At 45.5% G+C, this 15398-nt stretch overlaps 1 protein-coding gene across 1 annotated transcript in view; it reads left to right on the top strand.

The window, feature by feature from the left end:
- LOC135070134 (catechol O-methyltransferase-like) overlaps nt 1-15398 on the top strand; it is a 76216-nt gene that overhangs the window by 43072 nt on the left and 17746 nt on the right. Inside the window, exon 3 of the mRNA XM_063964738.1 lies at nt 13742-13935. Coding sequence (XP_063820808.1) covers nt 13742-13935 — 194 coding nt within the window. The remainder of the gene's footprint in view (nt 1-13741; nt 13936-15398) is intronic.

Raw genomic sequence — 15398 nt, 5'->3', positions numbered from 1 at the left:
TTTGGTTGGGATGAGCCAGCAGCTGAGAAATCAACAAAGAAATTTAAAGCTGGTGATCCCTGACCTACCAAACAGTAATTGTCATGACATTGAGCCTGGGGATTATGTGATGATTCGAAATTTCTTACGCTCAGGTTGCCTCATAGACAGGTGGGAAGGACCATACCAAGTCTTGTTAACCATCACGACCGCATTGAAAGTCGCCAAAAGAGAGACTTGGGTCCACTCGTCCCATTGCAAGAAGGTCGCTGACCCGGAGAGAACTCGTGACAAAGAGCAGAGTGTAGAGAATCTCGTATCACTGGAGTGTCTGTTCCAGGAAAGTTGAGTGGCAGGACTGTTGAAGGGCATCTGAGCACAGAGAGTAACAAGATCTGGAACGGTTGTCGTACCATTTTTCTTTTTTCACCTCCCCCTGCATTTTCCTTTCTTTTCTCCTTATTTTCCTCCTTTCCCCTAACGAAATGGATCGATCACAAGAGACTGCGTTTCGGGTTCTGTTAGTAATTCTGGTTTTGATCAGGACAGTTTGTTTTGGTGAGGGTCCCAGAGAGGTCGAGCAGGGATCTGGAATGGGTTCTGATAGCGAGTATGAATTTGTAGGATCTCAGGAGCAGCACATCACTTTAGTAAAGGCTGGCATCAGTAAGCGCTCTGGTAGTCGGGGAGCTCGGAGGCACTGTGAGGGGTTATTGTCTGATGAATATTGTATTTGTAGGAATTGTGAGAATATAGTAGAGGATGGGTACATCCAGAGATGCCAGTCCATCCTTAATATCAACATGGACCGCCATCCATTGAGTGATTACCACTCACTAGTGGGTAAGGTCTTAAACCAGACAGAATGCTGGGTGTGCTCACAAGTACCTCAAGGTCAGAGTAAGTCAAGGTTAGTAACATACCCTTTAGCAATAGATGAGGTACTCGAATTGCGGGGTGGGAGACCGGTGGACAAGAAATTCAATATCTCTAGGCCCCCTAGTTTGAAGCTCCACCAGTATCCTGTAGACAGGTCCTTATTGTGTTTTAATATTTCCAATTACCGAAAACCGGGAAATTGGGAAGAGACGTGGAATAACCAGACAATGACCTTTTCATACAGAGCTGATAGGATACCCATAGACTCTGAACTTGTACGCCAAATAGCCAACAGTGGGAGGTATTTTCGGTATAGGTATACCCGTGGAAGCAAGACCATGTGGGTTGAAAAAGTATCGTCAGGGTATTGTGCTCATATCATCCAGCCCGATACTTGTACTGAGCAGATGGGAGAACTAGGGATTGGTTTCTTTACTTGGAAAATTTGTTATATGGTGATGTTATATTTTGTCCCCTATGTTCTCCCAGATGATGCCTATTTCATATGTGGGAGGAAGGCGTACAAGTGGCTTGCCCCGAGCTCAGAGGGATTGTGTTATATTGGGATAGTACTACCAGAGGTCATGACCATAACCCATGATAACATGAAAGACGTTCACCGCAGTGCTCAGGCTCCTTATACTCATACTCACTATGAACACATCATCAAGAGACACCTCATAGATAGGGCAGAGCATGCAGCCTCTGATTTGATCCACAAATCCACCGGGATTCAGTTCCTTCTCGCATTAGACATCACCAGTACTGCCAGAGGAACTATAAATAAATAAACTATAAAACTATAAACACGGCACAAAGTTGATGAGTCTAAGGAGCGAGGGCGCTGTTATAGCAGCAGATTTAATTTACGACCCATCCATAGAGACAGTGTTATGATAAGGATTGCGAATGAATTTCATGGCCTGCTTCTTTCACCCGTTTTTCTTTTGTCTCCCCCCTCTGCCCAGATACATCCATCTGGAAAAGACATCGGCCCTACCCAAAAATGTTTATGTGAATGTATTTTTATATATGTGTCTTATCTTCATCTCTGCAATCTCCAGCTAATGGCACACATAGTCGACAGGTGATATCCACATATACTAGCACTCACATGTTTCCCCCTCCATGTATCATCAACTAAATGTGCACCCCATTTGTTGGAACAAGAAGCCGAAAAGAGCTCGGTAGTGTTTGTTGGCCCATTTACAGACCCTTAATACGGGATGAGAAGGATTTAATGTATACTTCGCAATACCTCGAAGCTTATGTATAACATATACGGCACAATGATACATGCCCCCCAGACATGGATTCATACATACATGCTTTTTACTATCCCATTAGGTCATTTATTTCCCACCTACAACTCTCCCCTGACCATCCAAGCTTCTGTAGATATTGTATAGATATTTTTCGGTTTATTGATTAGGTAGTGGCAGTTATTGGCGACTGCCAAAGGGTGGACTGTCAAAGTCGAAAAATATTGCAGTACAAACTACACACAGATGACCTCCCTGCGTGCACTTGTTCTGCCGTACGTGCACATATTCGCAATTTGCATATGGTCGCTCCCGCTGTCCTGCACATTAGCGCGTGGTATGAGTATTTATGGTAGAGTTTGTGAACGCATGGAAAAGCCATCAAAACACATTACATATTTAATCCAAATAGTGCACAATGTACACATAGTCTCCCTGCACCACATCAGCAAGTTACAACAGTTTAAATGGTAACAGAACAAAGGGATTCACCTTTACAGGATTGGGGGGGACAGAACAAGGTTATAAGGTGGTGTTTGGTATCCAGCTGTAGGGTATTTTAAGGGTAATATTCCGGTGTTGGTTTGCAGAAGATCGCACGTTCCTGCGAATAGTTATGTGCAGGAGCAGACTATAGATATAAACTGTATTTACTGTACATTAGGTATGCGGAGGGAACCCAGAGGATACCACCCACAAGTGCATCTTGAACAGACATCGCCCACCTATTCAAACCAACCTATGACCTCTCCTGTACTGTAAATGACCATCCCTGTGTCCAATGGACAAAGAGATTACAGTATCCATTGTGTTAAGTTTTGGAAGATTGTATAAAAGGAGCCAGCTGCAGGCCTGGTCACACAAGACTCTAAAAGTTATCTATCTAGATGACCGAGGACCAGACTGGGTAGCGCGGCGAAATCCAAACAAGTATGTACCATTGACTGTAGCCATTATTCTTTTGTATTGTATTGCTTTGTTATTGTAACCCCCTTTCAGTAATAATATGTTGTGGTGTCGGAACCCGGCAGTTTAATTACAATCTGGTGTCATGTTTTCCTTTCCCTGCTAAGGTTTAAAGAGCATTACTATCGCATGCATAGCTGTTAAGGGTTCACGGTGTATCTTTGGGTGTGTACGCGCTGCGTGTACTTTGTACAGCTAGCGCGGCGTGTTTACACAAAGTCCGTACATGGCACGGGACTCTGTACGCTAATGGTGTAATAAGTACGTAGGTTGTGGATCAAATATAGCAGCGGCTTCATTTAAAGTGTATGAAATGTCCTTTTAAAGTGTTGCTTTTAGTCCTGTATGTAAATCAGTGTTTACATTAGGTAGGAGCTTTTATCTCTCTCCATTATACTTAGAAAGATTACACTTGCCGGTGTACATTACAAGCTGTTTGTGCTAATTAGTACCCTAATAGAACATACTGTACAGAGATACTAAGTACGGTGATTTGGCATCCAGGAACTTAGGGAGGAGCTTTTTATCTCTCTCCATTGTAATCTTTCTAAGTATAACAGAGAGAGATAAAAGCTCCTCCCTAAGTTCCTGGATGCCAAATCACCGTCCTTAGTATCTCTGTACAGTATGTTCTACTAGTGTACTAATTAGCACAAACAGCTTGTAACATACAGTGGCAAGTTTAATCTTTCTATGTATAATGGAGAGAGATAAAAGCTCCTCCCTAAGTTCCTGGATGCCAAATCACCATCCTTAGTATCTCTGTACAGTATGTTTTTAGTGTGCTAATTAGTACTCTAATAGAAAATACTGTACCGAGATGGGGGGCTGATAGCCTTTGTTTGTGTAAAATAAAGAATTTTTTTTTTTTGTCGTAGAACTACAAGTTCCAGCAAGCCTCCCCCGCAAACTGGTACCTGGAGAACCACAAGTACCAGCATGCGGGGAAATAACGGCTCACTGGTATTGGTAGTTCTACCATAATAAATACCCAAATAAAAACAAAACACACACCTTGAAAGTATAATTTTATTCAAAAACACTTACACACTCATCATACTTACCTACATCTCACGCTGAGAATCACGTCCACTTGTCCAGTAGAATCCACGGGGTACCTGTAAGGAATAAAATTATACTTACGGACCATCCGGTGAAGCTCTGTCCTCTTCAGTCCTGTAGTAAGCCAAAGGGTCGATTAAAAAAAAAACGAAGTCCCGCTCCACGCAACTAAAGGGGTTCCATGTGGACACATGGAGCCCCTTTCCCCGAATGCCAGGACCCCCATGACTCCTGTCACTGGAGATCCCAGCAGCCAATCAGGGAGCGCATGTCATGGTGCTCTCCTGCTTGGCTGTGCGCTCCTGGCCTGTCAATCAGGCGGAGCGCAGCGGCTAGAATGGAGGATAGCGGTCCTCCATTCTAGCCTATAATGGGAACTTTGCAGTCTGCGGCTAACAAGAGTGACCCCAATTAACCCTGCGCTTAGCCGCAGACCACAAAGTACCCATCATAGGCTAGAGATTCTAGCTGCTGTGCTCTGCCTGATTGACAGGCTAGTAGCGCACAGCCAAGTAGGAGAGCGCCATGACGTGTGCTCCCTGATTGGTTGCTGGGATCTCCAGTGACAGGAGTAACGGGGGGTCCAAGCATTCGGGAAAAGGGGTTTCATGTGTAAACCACGGTGCGCTGGACCGGGTTTTTTTTCTGTGGATTCTACATTGAACGAAGAGGACCGATCATCACTGGAAAATAGGTGAGTATTTTGGGCATTTTTTTACAGGTTTCCAATTGGATTCTACGTTGACAAGGGGACCAATGGGCTCCATGGGACACTAGGTAAGTATGAGTGTGTAAGTGTGCATGTATGTAAATTAAAGTTTTACTTCCACGGTGTGTGTGTTCAGTTTTTATTTGGGTATTTTTTAGTTGTTGTAGAACTACAGGTACCAGCAGGCCCGTTATTTCCCCGCATACTGGTACTTGTGGTTCTCCAAGTACCAGCAAGCGGGGGGAGGCTTGCTGAAACTTGTAGTTCTATTACAAAAAAACTATATTCTTTATTTTACACAAACAAAGGCTATCAGCCCCCCATCCACTGGTCAGGGATGGGGGGGGACAGCCTCGGGCTTCACCCCTGGCCCTTGGGTGCCTGGAGGGGGGGACCCCTTTATTTAAGGGGTCCACACTCCCCTCGGGGTACCCCGACCAGGGGTGACTAGTTGGGGGGGAGGTAATGCCACGGCCGCAGGGACCTACATAAATGTGTCCCCCGGCTGTGGCATTATCACTGTGGCTAGTGGAGCCCAGTGCTGGTTTTTTTTTTTAAATCAAGTAATTTTTATTGAGTTTTATGTCACAAACAAACAAAACAAAACATCAACATTGAAATTTAACTATAACTTTAACAGTTGCCATCAATAAACCGATTTTTGTCAATCACATTTTGGTGTGCGTGTTATTTCTTATCATATATAGTTACATATATGTATCCATGACGAGGAGTATCCACAGTTTTACATTGTCGCTCATGTGCTTAATACTTGTTCGACCAGCCCTGCGCCACCCCAGCGGCCCCACATCTCCGTAAATCGAGAGGTGGAACCCCGTATTTTATACATATGTTTCTCATGGCGAATTACCTCGTTCACCAACGCCCTCCAGTGCTCCACCCTAGGTATATCAGCAGAGAACCAGACCCTAGCAATAACCACCTTAGCTAGCGTTGTGAGACACAGGACATATTTGTACAGCAAAACAGAATGCGTCTCCTCCAAATCTAGCCCATATAAACATATGCCAGGATCTAATGTAGGAAGGGACGGTGCTGTCACGACTACATCACACCAAACTCTATGCCAGAAAAGGGAAATCTCAGGGCAGTCCCACAATAAGTGCCAAAATCCGGCATCAGCTGCCTGACACCTGGGGCAGTTAGAATCTTCCCTAAGACCAGCCCTCCGCATACTAACCGGAGTGCGGTAGGACCTGTGTAGAATGTAGAAAAAAACCTGCTTATACCTTATACATGGTGTAGTGTATTTAAGTGAACTCATAATCTGAAGCCACTGCTCTTGGGACAATTGCCCTAAATCAGTCTCCCATTTAGTACGGAGATTGTTTAATAGATCGGGATAGCTATTGTTATTTAAAGCAGCATATATGGTAGACACCTTCCCCCTCCGGCTCATTGAAGCAAGCAGCGTCTTAACAGGTGAGTCAGCCATCGATGGCGGGCCGTGAGGGAATTGGGTCTGTACAGCATGTCTAAGCCGAAAGTATCGGAACATAGCTGTGTTAGGCACATCAAATTCGATCTTTAGTTGCTGAAATGACTTCAGCACTCCACCGTGGTATAGCTGACCCAGTGCCACGACTCCCCTAGCAATCCATATGTTATCTAGCGACATCTCATATAGCTCAGGGTATGCACTATTGAACCACAATGGAGTACAGGTATCATGTCCCTCCCAGTCATACAAAGTGTGCGCATAACGCCAGATAAGCAAGGCTTGACGCAACAAGGGAGGCATGCCAGACGTTGAGAGACCAGAAAGGAGAAGTTGAAGAGGAGAGAGAGAGAAAGCAGGAGAGCACTCCGTCCGCTCAGCCAGAAACCCCCTCATCGTATCCCCCAGAGAGTCCCCAGTCCATTCACTCAGATGGGCCAACTGAGTGGCCACATAGTATAGTCTGAGATCTGGGAGGCTTGCTCCGCCAGACACCTGAGATCTGCACATCGTTCTTATAGAGACCCTCGCCTGCCTGCCACTCCATATAAATGAGGATAAAACTCCCTCAATAACAGTAAAGATCTTCTTGGGAAGGTAGACCGGGGAATTCTGTAGAGCATAGAGAAACTTTGGCTGCATCACCATTTTAAATAAATTGACCCTACCCAGGACAGACAGCGGTAATTTTTTCCAGCTATGTGCCTTTTCTTTAAATGTCGCTAGTATGGGGTCTATATTTTGGGCCATATAGCTACGCGCCATAGGAGTAATCCAGATGCCTAGATATTTGAATCGCAGTGTCCATTGCAAAGGATACGCCCCCTGTGTGTTTTCGGGAAGAAGGCCAGAGACAGGAAAAATGTGGGACTTGTCCCAGTTAATTAGCAGACCGGAAAAGATACCAAAATTCTCCACTACTTGTAGTACTGTTCGTAGGGAGTCATCAGAGTCCTGCAGGAAGAGTAGCATGTCATCCGCGTATAGCGCCACCACATCCACATGACCCCCAATCTCAACTCCCCTGACTCCGCCATCACCTCGCAGCAGGGCGGCCAACGGCTCCACGGCCATCGCAAACAGTGCAGGAGACAGGGGGCAGCCCTGTCGAGTGCCCCTCTCCAGTGCAAAAAGCTCAGACGTGAAACCATTGGCCGTCACACGAGCCACAGGTAAGGAATACAATAATTGGATAAAGCCAATAAAACGAGGACCAAAGGCAAATTTCTCCAGCACCCCCCACAGGTACCTCCACTCCACGGAGTCGAACGCTTTGGCCGCATCAAGGGACACCACCACCGCGTCTGATCCCCCCACATCATTTCTCTGGAGATGACAGAACAATCTACGTAAATTTTGGGCCGTGGACTTACCCGGCATAAAGCCCGTCTGGTCTGGATGAATTATCGTTGTAATTACCAAATTCAATCGAGATGCCAAGATTTTTGCCAATATTTTTACATCAGTGTTGAGGAGGGAAATGGGTCGATAGGACTCGGGGAGCAGGGGGTCTTTCCCTGGTTTCAGCAGGACAATTATATTGGCCTCGGCCATAGAGCGCGGGAGGGCCCCACCCTTTAAGAGTAGTTCAAACAGTTGTAGGAGATAGGGGGCAAAAAAAGTAATGTATTTTTTATAGACCTCGCCCGGAAGTCCATCTGATCCCGGTGCCTTAGACGCCGGGAGAGACAGGATCGCAGCCTCCACCTCCTCCACCGTGATAGGTGCATCCAGAGCCCCAGAGTCCTCCCGGGACAAGCATGGCAAGGTCAACTGAGCCAAAAAATCCCCCAGCTGATCATCAGAGTAACCGGCTCGGGAGGCGTAGAGCGAGGAATAATAACTACGGAAAGTCTCCGCCACCTTTGATCCAGAGTAACACATTTGGCCAGCAGAGTTTTTCACACACTGAATTACTGTTCTAGGGGAATCAGACCGGGCCAAAAAGGCCAAATAGCTGCCATTCATCTCAGCCCGAAAATACTGCTCATGTCCCGCAAAAAGGAGTCTACGCCTGGATTTCTCAAATAAACAATCCGACCACTCACTCTGCGCATTCTTCCACAACAATTCATCAGACCGCAAATGGGTATTAAGATATTGAGATTCCAACTGCTGGCACAAATGTTCCAACCGCATCTCCTCCCTTTTACTGAACGCTTTAACTTCAGAGATCCGCTTTATAAAGGAGCCCCGCAGAAACGCCTTAAAGGCATCATGCTTCATTGTCAGAACACTGTATAGTGAATTATCTTCCTGGAACCCTTCCCAGGCGGCCATCAGATCCTCACCCTTCCCCAGCAGAGTCAACCAAAAGGGATTAAGCTTCCACATTTTTGCTCCCCGCTCCCAACCTATATTAACTGTGACCAAAACAGGAGAATGATCCGATATGCCCCTAGGGAGATAATCCACCGCCAGCACGTCCGGGGACAAACCATGGGAAACCAACACCAAATCAATACGAGAAAAAGCGTGATGGGTAGCGGACTGACAGGAGAACTGAGTGGCCGCGGGATTTCGACATCTCCATATATCCACCAGCCCCATTTCCCCCACCAGTCTTGCGAATGAGGTAGGGGACGCCAGGGGAGGGGAAGACGCAACCGACTCCCTCCACCTGTCCATGCCACCGTCCATGACATTGTTAAAATCTCCCAGACATATCACAGGGGTAGCAGGGGACCGGGCCAGAAAACGGGCAGCGTGCCGGAGGACCTCATTGTTATATGGCGGGGGGACATATACTGCTAATATATTAAACAGTCGGCTGTTAACATGGGCTCGTAGGAAGACGTATCTGCCATATTGGTCAGTTTCACATTCATCCATATGAAATTGTACGGACTTTTTAATCATTACAGAAACGCCTCTTGCATTGCTAGAGAAGGTGGAATGATACGCGTGACTGACCCAGGGCTTTCTAAGCGCCAACACTCTACCTCCATGCAAATGTGTTTCAGAAAGACAAATTATGTCTGCCTGATATTTTTTAACCTGAGTCAGGACTAACGATCTTTTGATTTTTTCATTCAATCCCCGAACGTTCCAGCTGAGCAGACGGAGCCCTTCAGAAACAGTAGACATAGAAATCATAACGGAGAGGGATAACAGGATAGGTTAAAGAGACATATAGCAGAGCCTGGCATCGCAGCATAGCAACGTTGAGCCAACAGTACATAGGGACAGGAATAACCAGTCCCCCTACGTTCCTGGAGGCATAAGAGCACAAAGCAACATAATGCAGAAAATACGCGTCTTTGCAAAATACGCACAGAGCTAAAAAGTGATGGCTTGGAAAAAAATAAGCTAACCCCCCCCGCACCCACCCTGTATCACCTAATAACGCAGTGTAGCAGAACACACACATAGGCAAAAGTTGATGGCATGAAAAAAAACAAACTAACCCCCCCCACACCCACCCTGTATCACCTTGCGAACATAAGGTATACCTGGATCCCATAACTCCCACCAAAGTAACTAAGCTAAGGGATAGGGGCCTAACTAAGATCCCAAAGAAATGCCCCTACACTATCTTCGGCATAAACTCTCCACAGAGTACCAGTAGAAGTAGTACCCTAACCCTGAAAAAAAAAAAAAAAAAAAAGGAAAAACATATCTAGCAGCGTACCCCAACGTATAAAAACGAGACAAAGATTAATATCAACATTAGGCTGCTCAGCATTACCCCCCTAGTACATTGCATATATATTCACAGCATGACTAGCGTAACATAATTTGAAACAGTTAGGCTTAGCCAGCAATAAGAAAGTAACAAATCAACAGTGTATGCTAATACATCAACGAGGAGGACGAGGCTGTCGTTCCAACCATGCAGCAGCATCTTGAGGAGTGGAGAAGAAATGAGTGGTGTTATCGGACACCACCCTCAGTTTGGCCGGGAACAACATAGAGTATTGTATATTGCGGTCACGGAGTTGACGCTTAACATGCAGAAACTGTGATCTACTCTTTTGCACCTCCAGGGCAAAGTCAGGGAAAACGGATATATTATGTCCATCTAGTTGGATAGGGCCCTGTGTCCGGGCCATGCGGAGTATAGCGTCACGGTCCTTAAAGTGTAGGAAACGAGCAATAAATGTTCTAGCCGGAGCCCCGGGTGGTGGCGGTCTAGGCGGGAGCCTGTGCGCTCGTTCCACCGCGAATTGAGAGGTAAATGCTTCTTTGCCAAATAATTTAATGAGCCAATTTTCCAGAAAGGATTCCGGGGAGGTGCCCTCTGCCCTCTCAGGGAGCCCAACAAACCGAACGTTGTTGCGCCGTAGTCTCCCCTCGATATCGGACATTTTACTCTGCATAGATATCACCTGGGTAGACAAATCGGCCACTTTCAATTGTAAGGGTGATGTAGTGTCTTCCAGAGCCGATATCCGATGCTCAGTTTCACCCACTCTTTCCCGGATTTTTTGTAGATCCTGTCTTAGGAGAGAGACGTCCGCCTGGACTTGCCCAATCTTGTCCGTGACCCTCTGCTCAGACGCAAAAATGGCCTGTAGTATTTGCTGGGTAGACTGAACCTGTTCAGTGGGGTCTGGGGCAGCGACCTCAGCCGCAGGCGAGGATGGGTCAGTGTCACCTTGCTTTGCCGAATGAGATGCCTGTTGCGACCTAGCAAATTTCTCCAGTTTTGCAGCGGCGTTCGCTGCGCTCTGACCTCCTTTCACCATTGCAGCACTGGATGCGAAGTCAGGACCCCAAGGATATTACAGCAAAAAAGTCCCCAAGCAGTATCAGGTCAGCACAGGTACTGGAGCCGCTTGGATCGGGCAGATATGATAAACAATAATGTAGCAAAGTAGAGCAGGTTTATGAGCACACCGCAGAATAGGTTGTATGCAGAGAATAGGAGCCCAGCTGGTTCAGCACAAGAGCAAAACTACGTGGTTATTGCAGGCTTGCAGGGAGCATATAGGGACTGTGCTTCTTCCTTCCCTATTATTGCCCTCTATTCCCTTCCTCCTTCTGGCTTTTCAGGAACTCCTCAATGAATGTAGGGGGAGTAGTATTTTCTTATTTTATTTTTTATTATTTTTTTGTTGTTTTTTTTTTTGTTGGGGCACCACACTTTTGAGCATTTATTAAGCCCAGGAGGGAGATAGAGAGGTAGCCCCAGCCACAGCTCAGCTCACTGCGCTGCACCACTAGATGGCGCTGGGAGACAGGCTTCACATAAGGAGGGTAGAAGAAAAAAAAGAAAAGAAGATGGCGGCTTCGCGGGCTTTCCTCCCCGCACTCACCCGCCCGCTGGGTCTTCTGGCAGGCACCGCTGCTCCCGGCCGACGGTCAGGATCTCCTCCGTCTCCGATCCCCAGCTGGGGGACCACTGCAGGGCCGACGTCAGAAGCGCCGCCGCGTGTCTTCTCTTCTCTCAAGCTCCGGCACGCAGAGAGGCAGGGAGCCGGGCCAGCACACTGGAGGGGTCTGATACAAGGAGCCGCTTCACGCTCCCGGCCAGCGCGGATGACAGCAGGGGCAGCACACCTTCCCACGCCTGCAGGCAGATTTCAGGAGTCACGGGTTAGGGGAAAACGGATAATTGAACAGGATTATTATGGAGAGCTAGAGCTGCACACTGCTACTCCATTCCGATCCAAGCCACGCCCCCCAGCCCAGTGCTGGTTTTAAAAATATGGGGGACCCCTACGTCTTTTGTCCCCCGTATTTTTGGAACCAGGGCCGGCCCAAGAGTTCGGTGCTGGTTGTCTTAATGCAGGTGGACCCCAGTCAATTTTTCCCCGGTATTTAAACTACTCGGACCTGCTCAAGGAGCCTGAGGTTGGTTATGCTTAGGAGGGGGGACCCCATGCAATTTTTTTTTTTTACATTTTTTAACTCTTTCTGGCCCTTTTCCACAGAGAAGCATGCACGGATCTCACTAATCCGTGCATGACTATCTGAACACGCCAGCAAAAAGCAAGTCTATTTGAAAGCTCCTTTTTTAAATGTATTTATTTTGTTTGTTTACGAATTTTATGCTTTCCCGGCAGTGTTTGGCTATTGTCGGCAGTGATTGAGAATACAAATTCTTAGTAAATTACCGAGTTGTATAAAGTACAACAGATTCTCTAACACCGACGATCTACAGTACTGTGTTGCTCGAACAGTTAGTTGCGTCAGAATACACTAATTTATATTTGCTGGTATGTCTACAAGTGCTCATTACCGCTATGTATTTTAGATAGTGGAATGAGTCGCTCCTGCAGATTTACCCTGATTTATGTGAAACTTGTGTGCACCCTTCCATTGAATGTTTTACAATGGATTACACAGAAAAAATAATAATAAAGTGAATGTCAGGGGGAAAAAATAATATATAGATTGGCACTTTAAGAATCGAACCCGGGACCTTCAGCGTGGGAGGTGGGAGCCTTCATTGCTAGCCTACGTCGCTGCATGGAAGATACACAAGTTCATGTGTAAAAGTAATGCAAGCAGCGATTCCTTCCCATTGGTGTTCGTTTATGCCGTTAGGGGACTCGGACGCTCATTTAGTGCACTGTACATACTGTAAAGTCAATGAGCTACATTGTTCATACTTGCCTACCTGACCCTCTCCATGAGGGAGAAAAGGCTCTGTTCCTGGACTTTCCTGGTAATGTATGATTGCCATCACCTGTGTTGCACAGGTTAATTGATAAGAAAGGTGTTTCACCACAGGTGATGGCAATCATACATTACAAGGAAAGTCCAGGAACAGAGCATTTTCTCCCTCATGGAGAGGGTCAGGTAGGCAAGTGTGACATTGTTCCTTTCACACATTAGTTGCATCTGCATACACAAGTGTATTAACACGTTCATTTGTGTCTGTATAAACTATTCACATAGTGATTTGGCATCAAAGAACTTAGGGAGGAGCTTTTATCTCTCCCCATTATACTTAATACTACGGGATTTGGACGCTCGCATATCCCTAACATCAATAAACCATACTGTATCTGTAACACGTTCGTTTGCATCTGTATATGCTGTACTATTTGCATCTGTACTGTATATACTGTATGACATACTGTAGCATAATGTAGCGTAATGAGACGCACCAGTAAAGTAGTTCTTGCGCTGTAGTTCAGTATGGTATTTTATTGGAGACCACATGCATGCGCATTGGTGATTTTAAAAAGCGACATCTGGTGGATGATCTTAGGTATTACACTCAAAGGAAACGCTGTACGCTCTGTGTGCCTCCCTTCGACAAGGCGCGCCTCCTTGCGGCCAGGCACGCTGCGTATGCCCGATAGCGACTAACTCCTCAGTCAGCCAAGATAACGGAGGACCCATCTGTATATAACCGCACCTATCCAATACCAAGTAGTTCTTCAATTGTAGACCACTAACTTAATTTGTACTTCATATTTCATATTGTTTGATGTCCATGATTCTGTGACTGATGTGTAAGTTTTATTTTAGGTCTGATCCTAGATAATGTGCTCAAAGAAACTGACCCGACCGTGGCTTTGGAGCTGGGCACTTACTGTGGATATTCTGCTGTCCGGATCGCTCGCTTATTGAAGCCTGGAGCTCATCTGTTCACCGTGGAGATGAACCCAGTCCATGCTGATGTGGCCAATCAGATGATCGAGTTTGCTGGAGTTCAGGATAAGGTACTTGTCTGTTGTTTGCTTACAGACTCTGTATTGTGAAGAAGTATCATGAAACTGAAATAAATGCAATGAACCTGTGTGATTACTTTCCCCTCCCCTGAAGATAAACATTATTCGTAACATTATAAATGAAGACAAACAGAATTGTGGTTTGAGATTGGTGTATGAAATATTTCACTTGCTTTGACAAAAACCCCATGTAGTGCCCCCTACAGTGCATCACTTATAGTCCTAGAGTTCATTTATGTTACAAACTTATTCAGATAATTAGGTCACTGTTGGTATTGTACTATAAGTAGTGACATCATTATTTTATACAGAACATGGTCTTTGAAGCCAACTCAGGGATTGGTATACAATACAACCTGTCATGTTAGCAGGCTAATTTCTTCCATAGATGATAGGCTGCATCAGATATTTAAATGATCTTACCCACTGCACCATTTTCATTCTCTGGCGTCCAATCAAAATGCCATATTCCCTCTAAAAACTTTCATCAATTGCTCCAGCTCAGGCATTTTCACTCTTAAGTTCAAGCCCCGTCTTTCCCATTGACCCATCATGACCATTGAAATGCTCAGTCTCTTGCTGATTAAGGCTCCAGCATCCCCACGTGACCCGTATGAACTGTCTTGGGAAACTAAGCTGAAGGAATCTTTGGGAGAGATTCAAGAGCATGCCACCTCCAGCTCTATTTGTGTTTAAACTGAACATAAATGTCCGGTATACAAATGACTATATTGATAGCACAATGTACCCTCTCATTTAAACTGATGTATCCAGATGTTACAGATAGCTGCAGGTGAGGCTATGTATCTAAGGGTACCTTCCTCCATATTTGGTGGCTGTATCCCATACTACTCAGTCTCTGATGTGGTATCATCGACTTGCTTAACAGTTACCACCAAATAGCTTTCCTACATGACCACATATTATTCCTTCTCCCATTAGGAATCCCGCCAGCCACCCAATATAAATTAAATCACTATGGCACAGTCACTGTCACCACATGCCAGTTAATGGGATAAAACTTGTCACTACCTCACTTGAAATAATAATCTCCAGGGTTTGATATGTCTACCATATGGTATTTATGAACAGCATATTAAATAACTCCTAAGTCATTTGACAAAGTTTGGGAGCCATGGCTCTCTTTACATAACTCTCATTCTCCATTTGAGTAATATTGAGCTTCCATAGGTACCGGATGTAGTCCTCCCACTGGATCAAGATATCTCTTTCTCTTCTCTCCTCCTGTATTTTTTTTTTTTTTTTTTGTCCTTTCTTCACATGTACACCCTTGCTGCCTTACTGTAAAATTGGCCACTCTACTAGAATATGGATTATGTTTTTATAAGCTGTATATAACAAATACGTCCTGTTAAAATTACATTTGTGTCTTTCATAAGGTGACATCTCAATAAGTTTTTTTTTTTTTTTAACAAAACGAACCCCCGCCCCCT

Source organism: Pseudophryne corroboree, chromosome 1, assembly GCF_028390025.1.
Source record: "Pseudophryne corroboree isolate aPseCor3 chromosome 1, aPseCor3.hap2, whole genome shotgun sequence".
Classification (NCBI taxonomy): domain Eukaryota; kingdom Metazoa; phylum Chordata; class Amphibia; order Anura; family Myobatrachidae; genus Pseudophryne; species Pseudophryne corroboree.
This window is presented reverse-complemented; position numbering and strand designations above follow the sequence as displayed.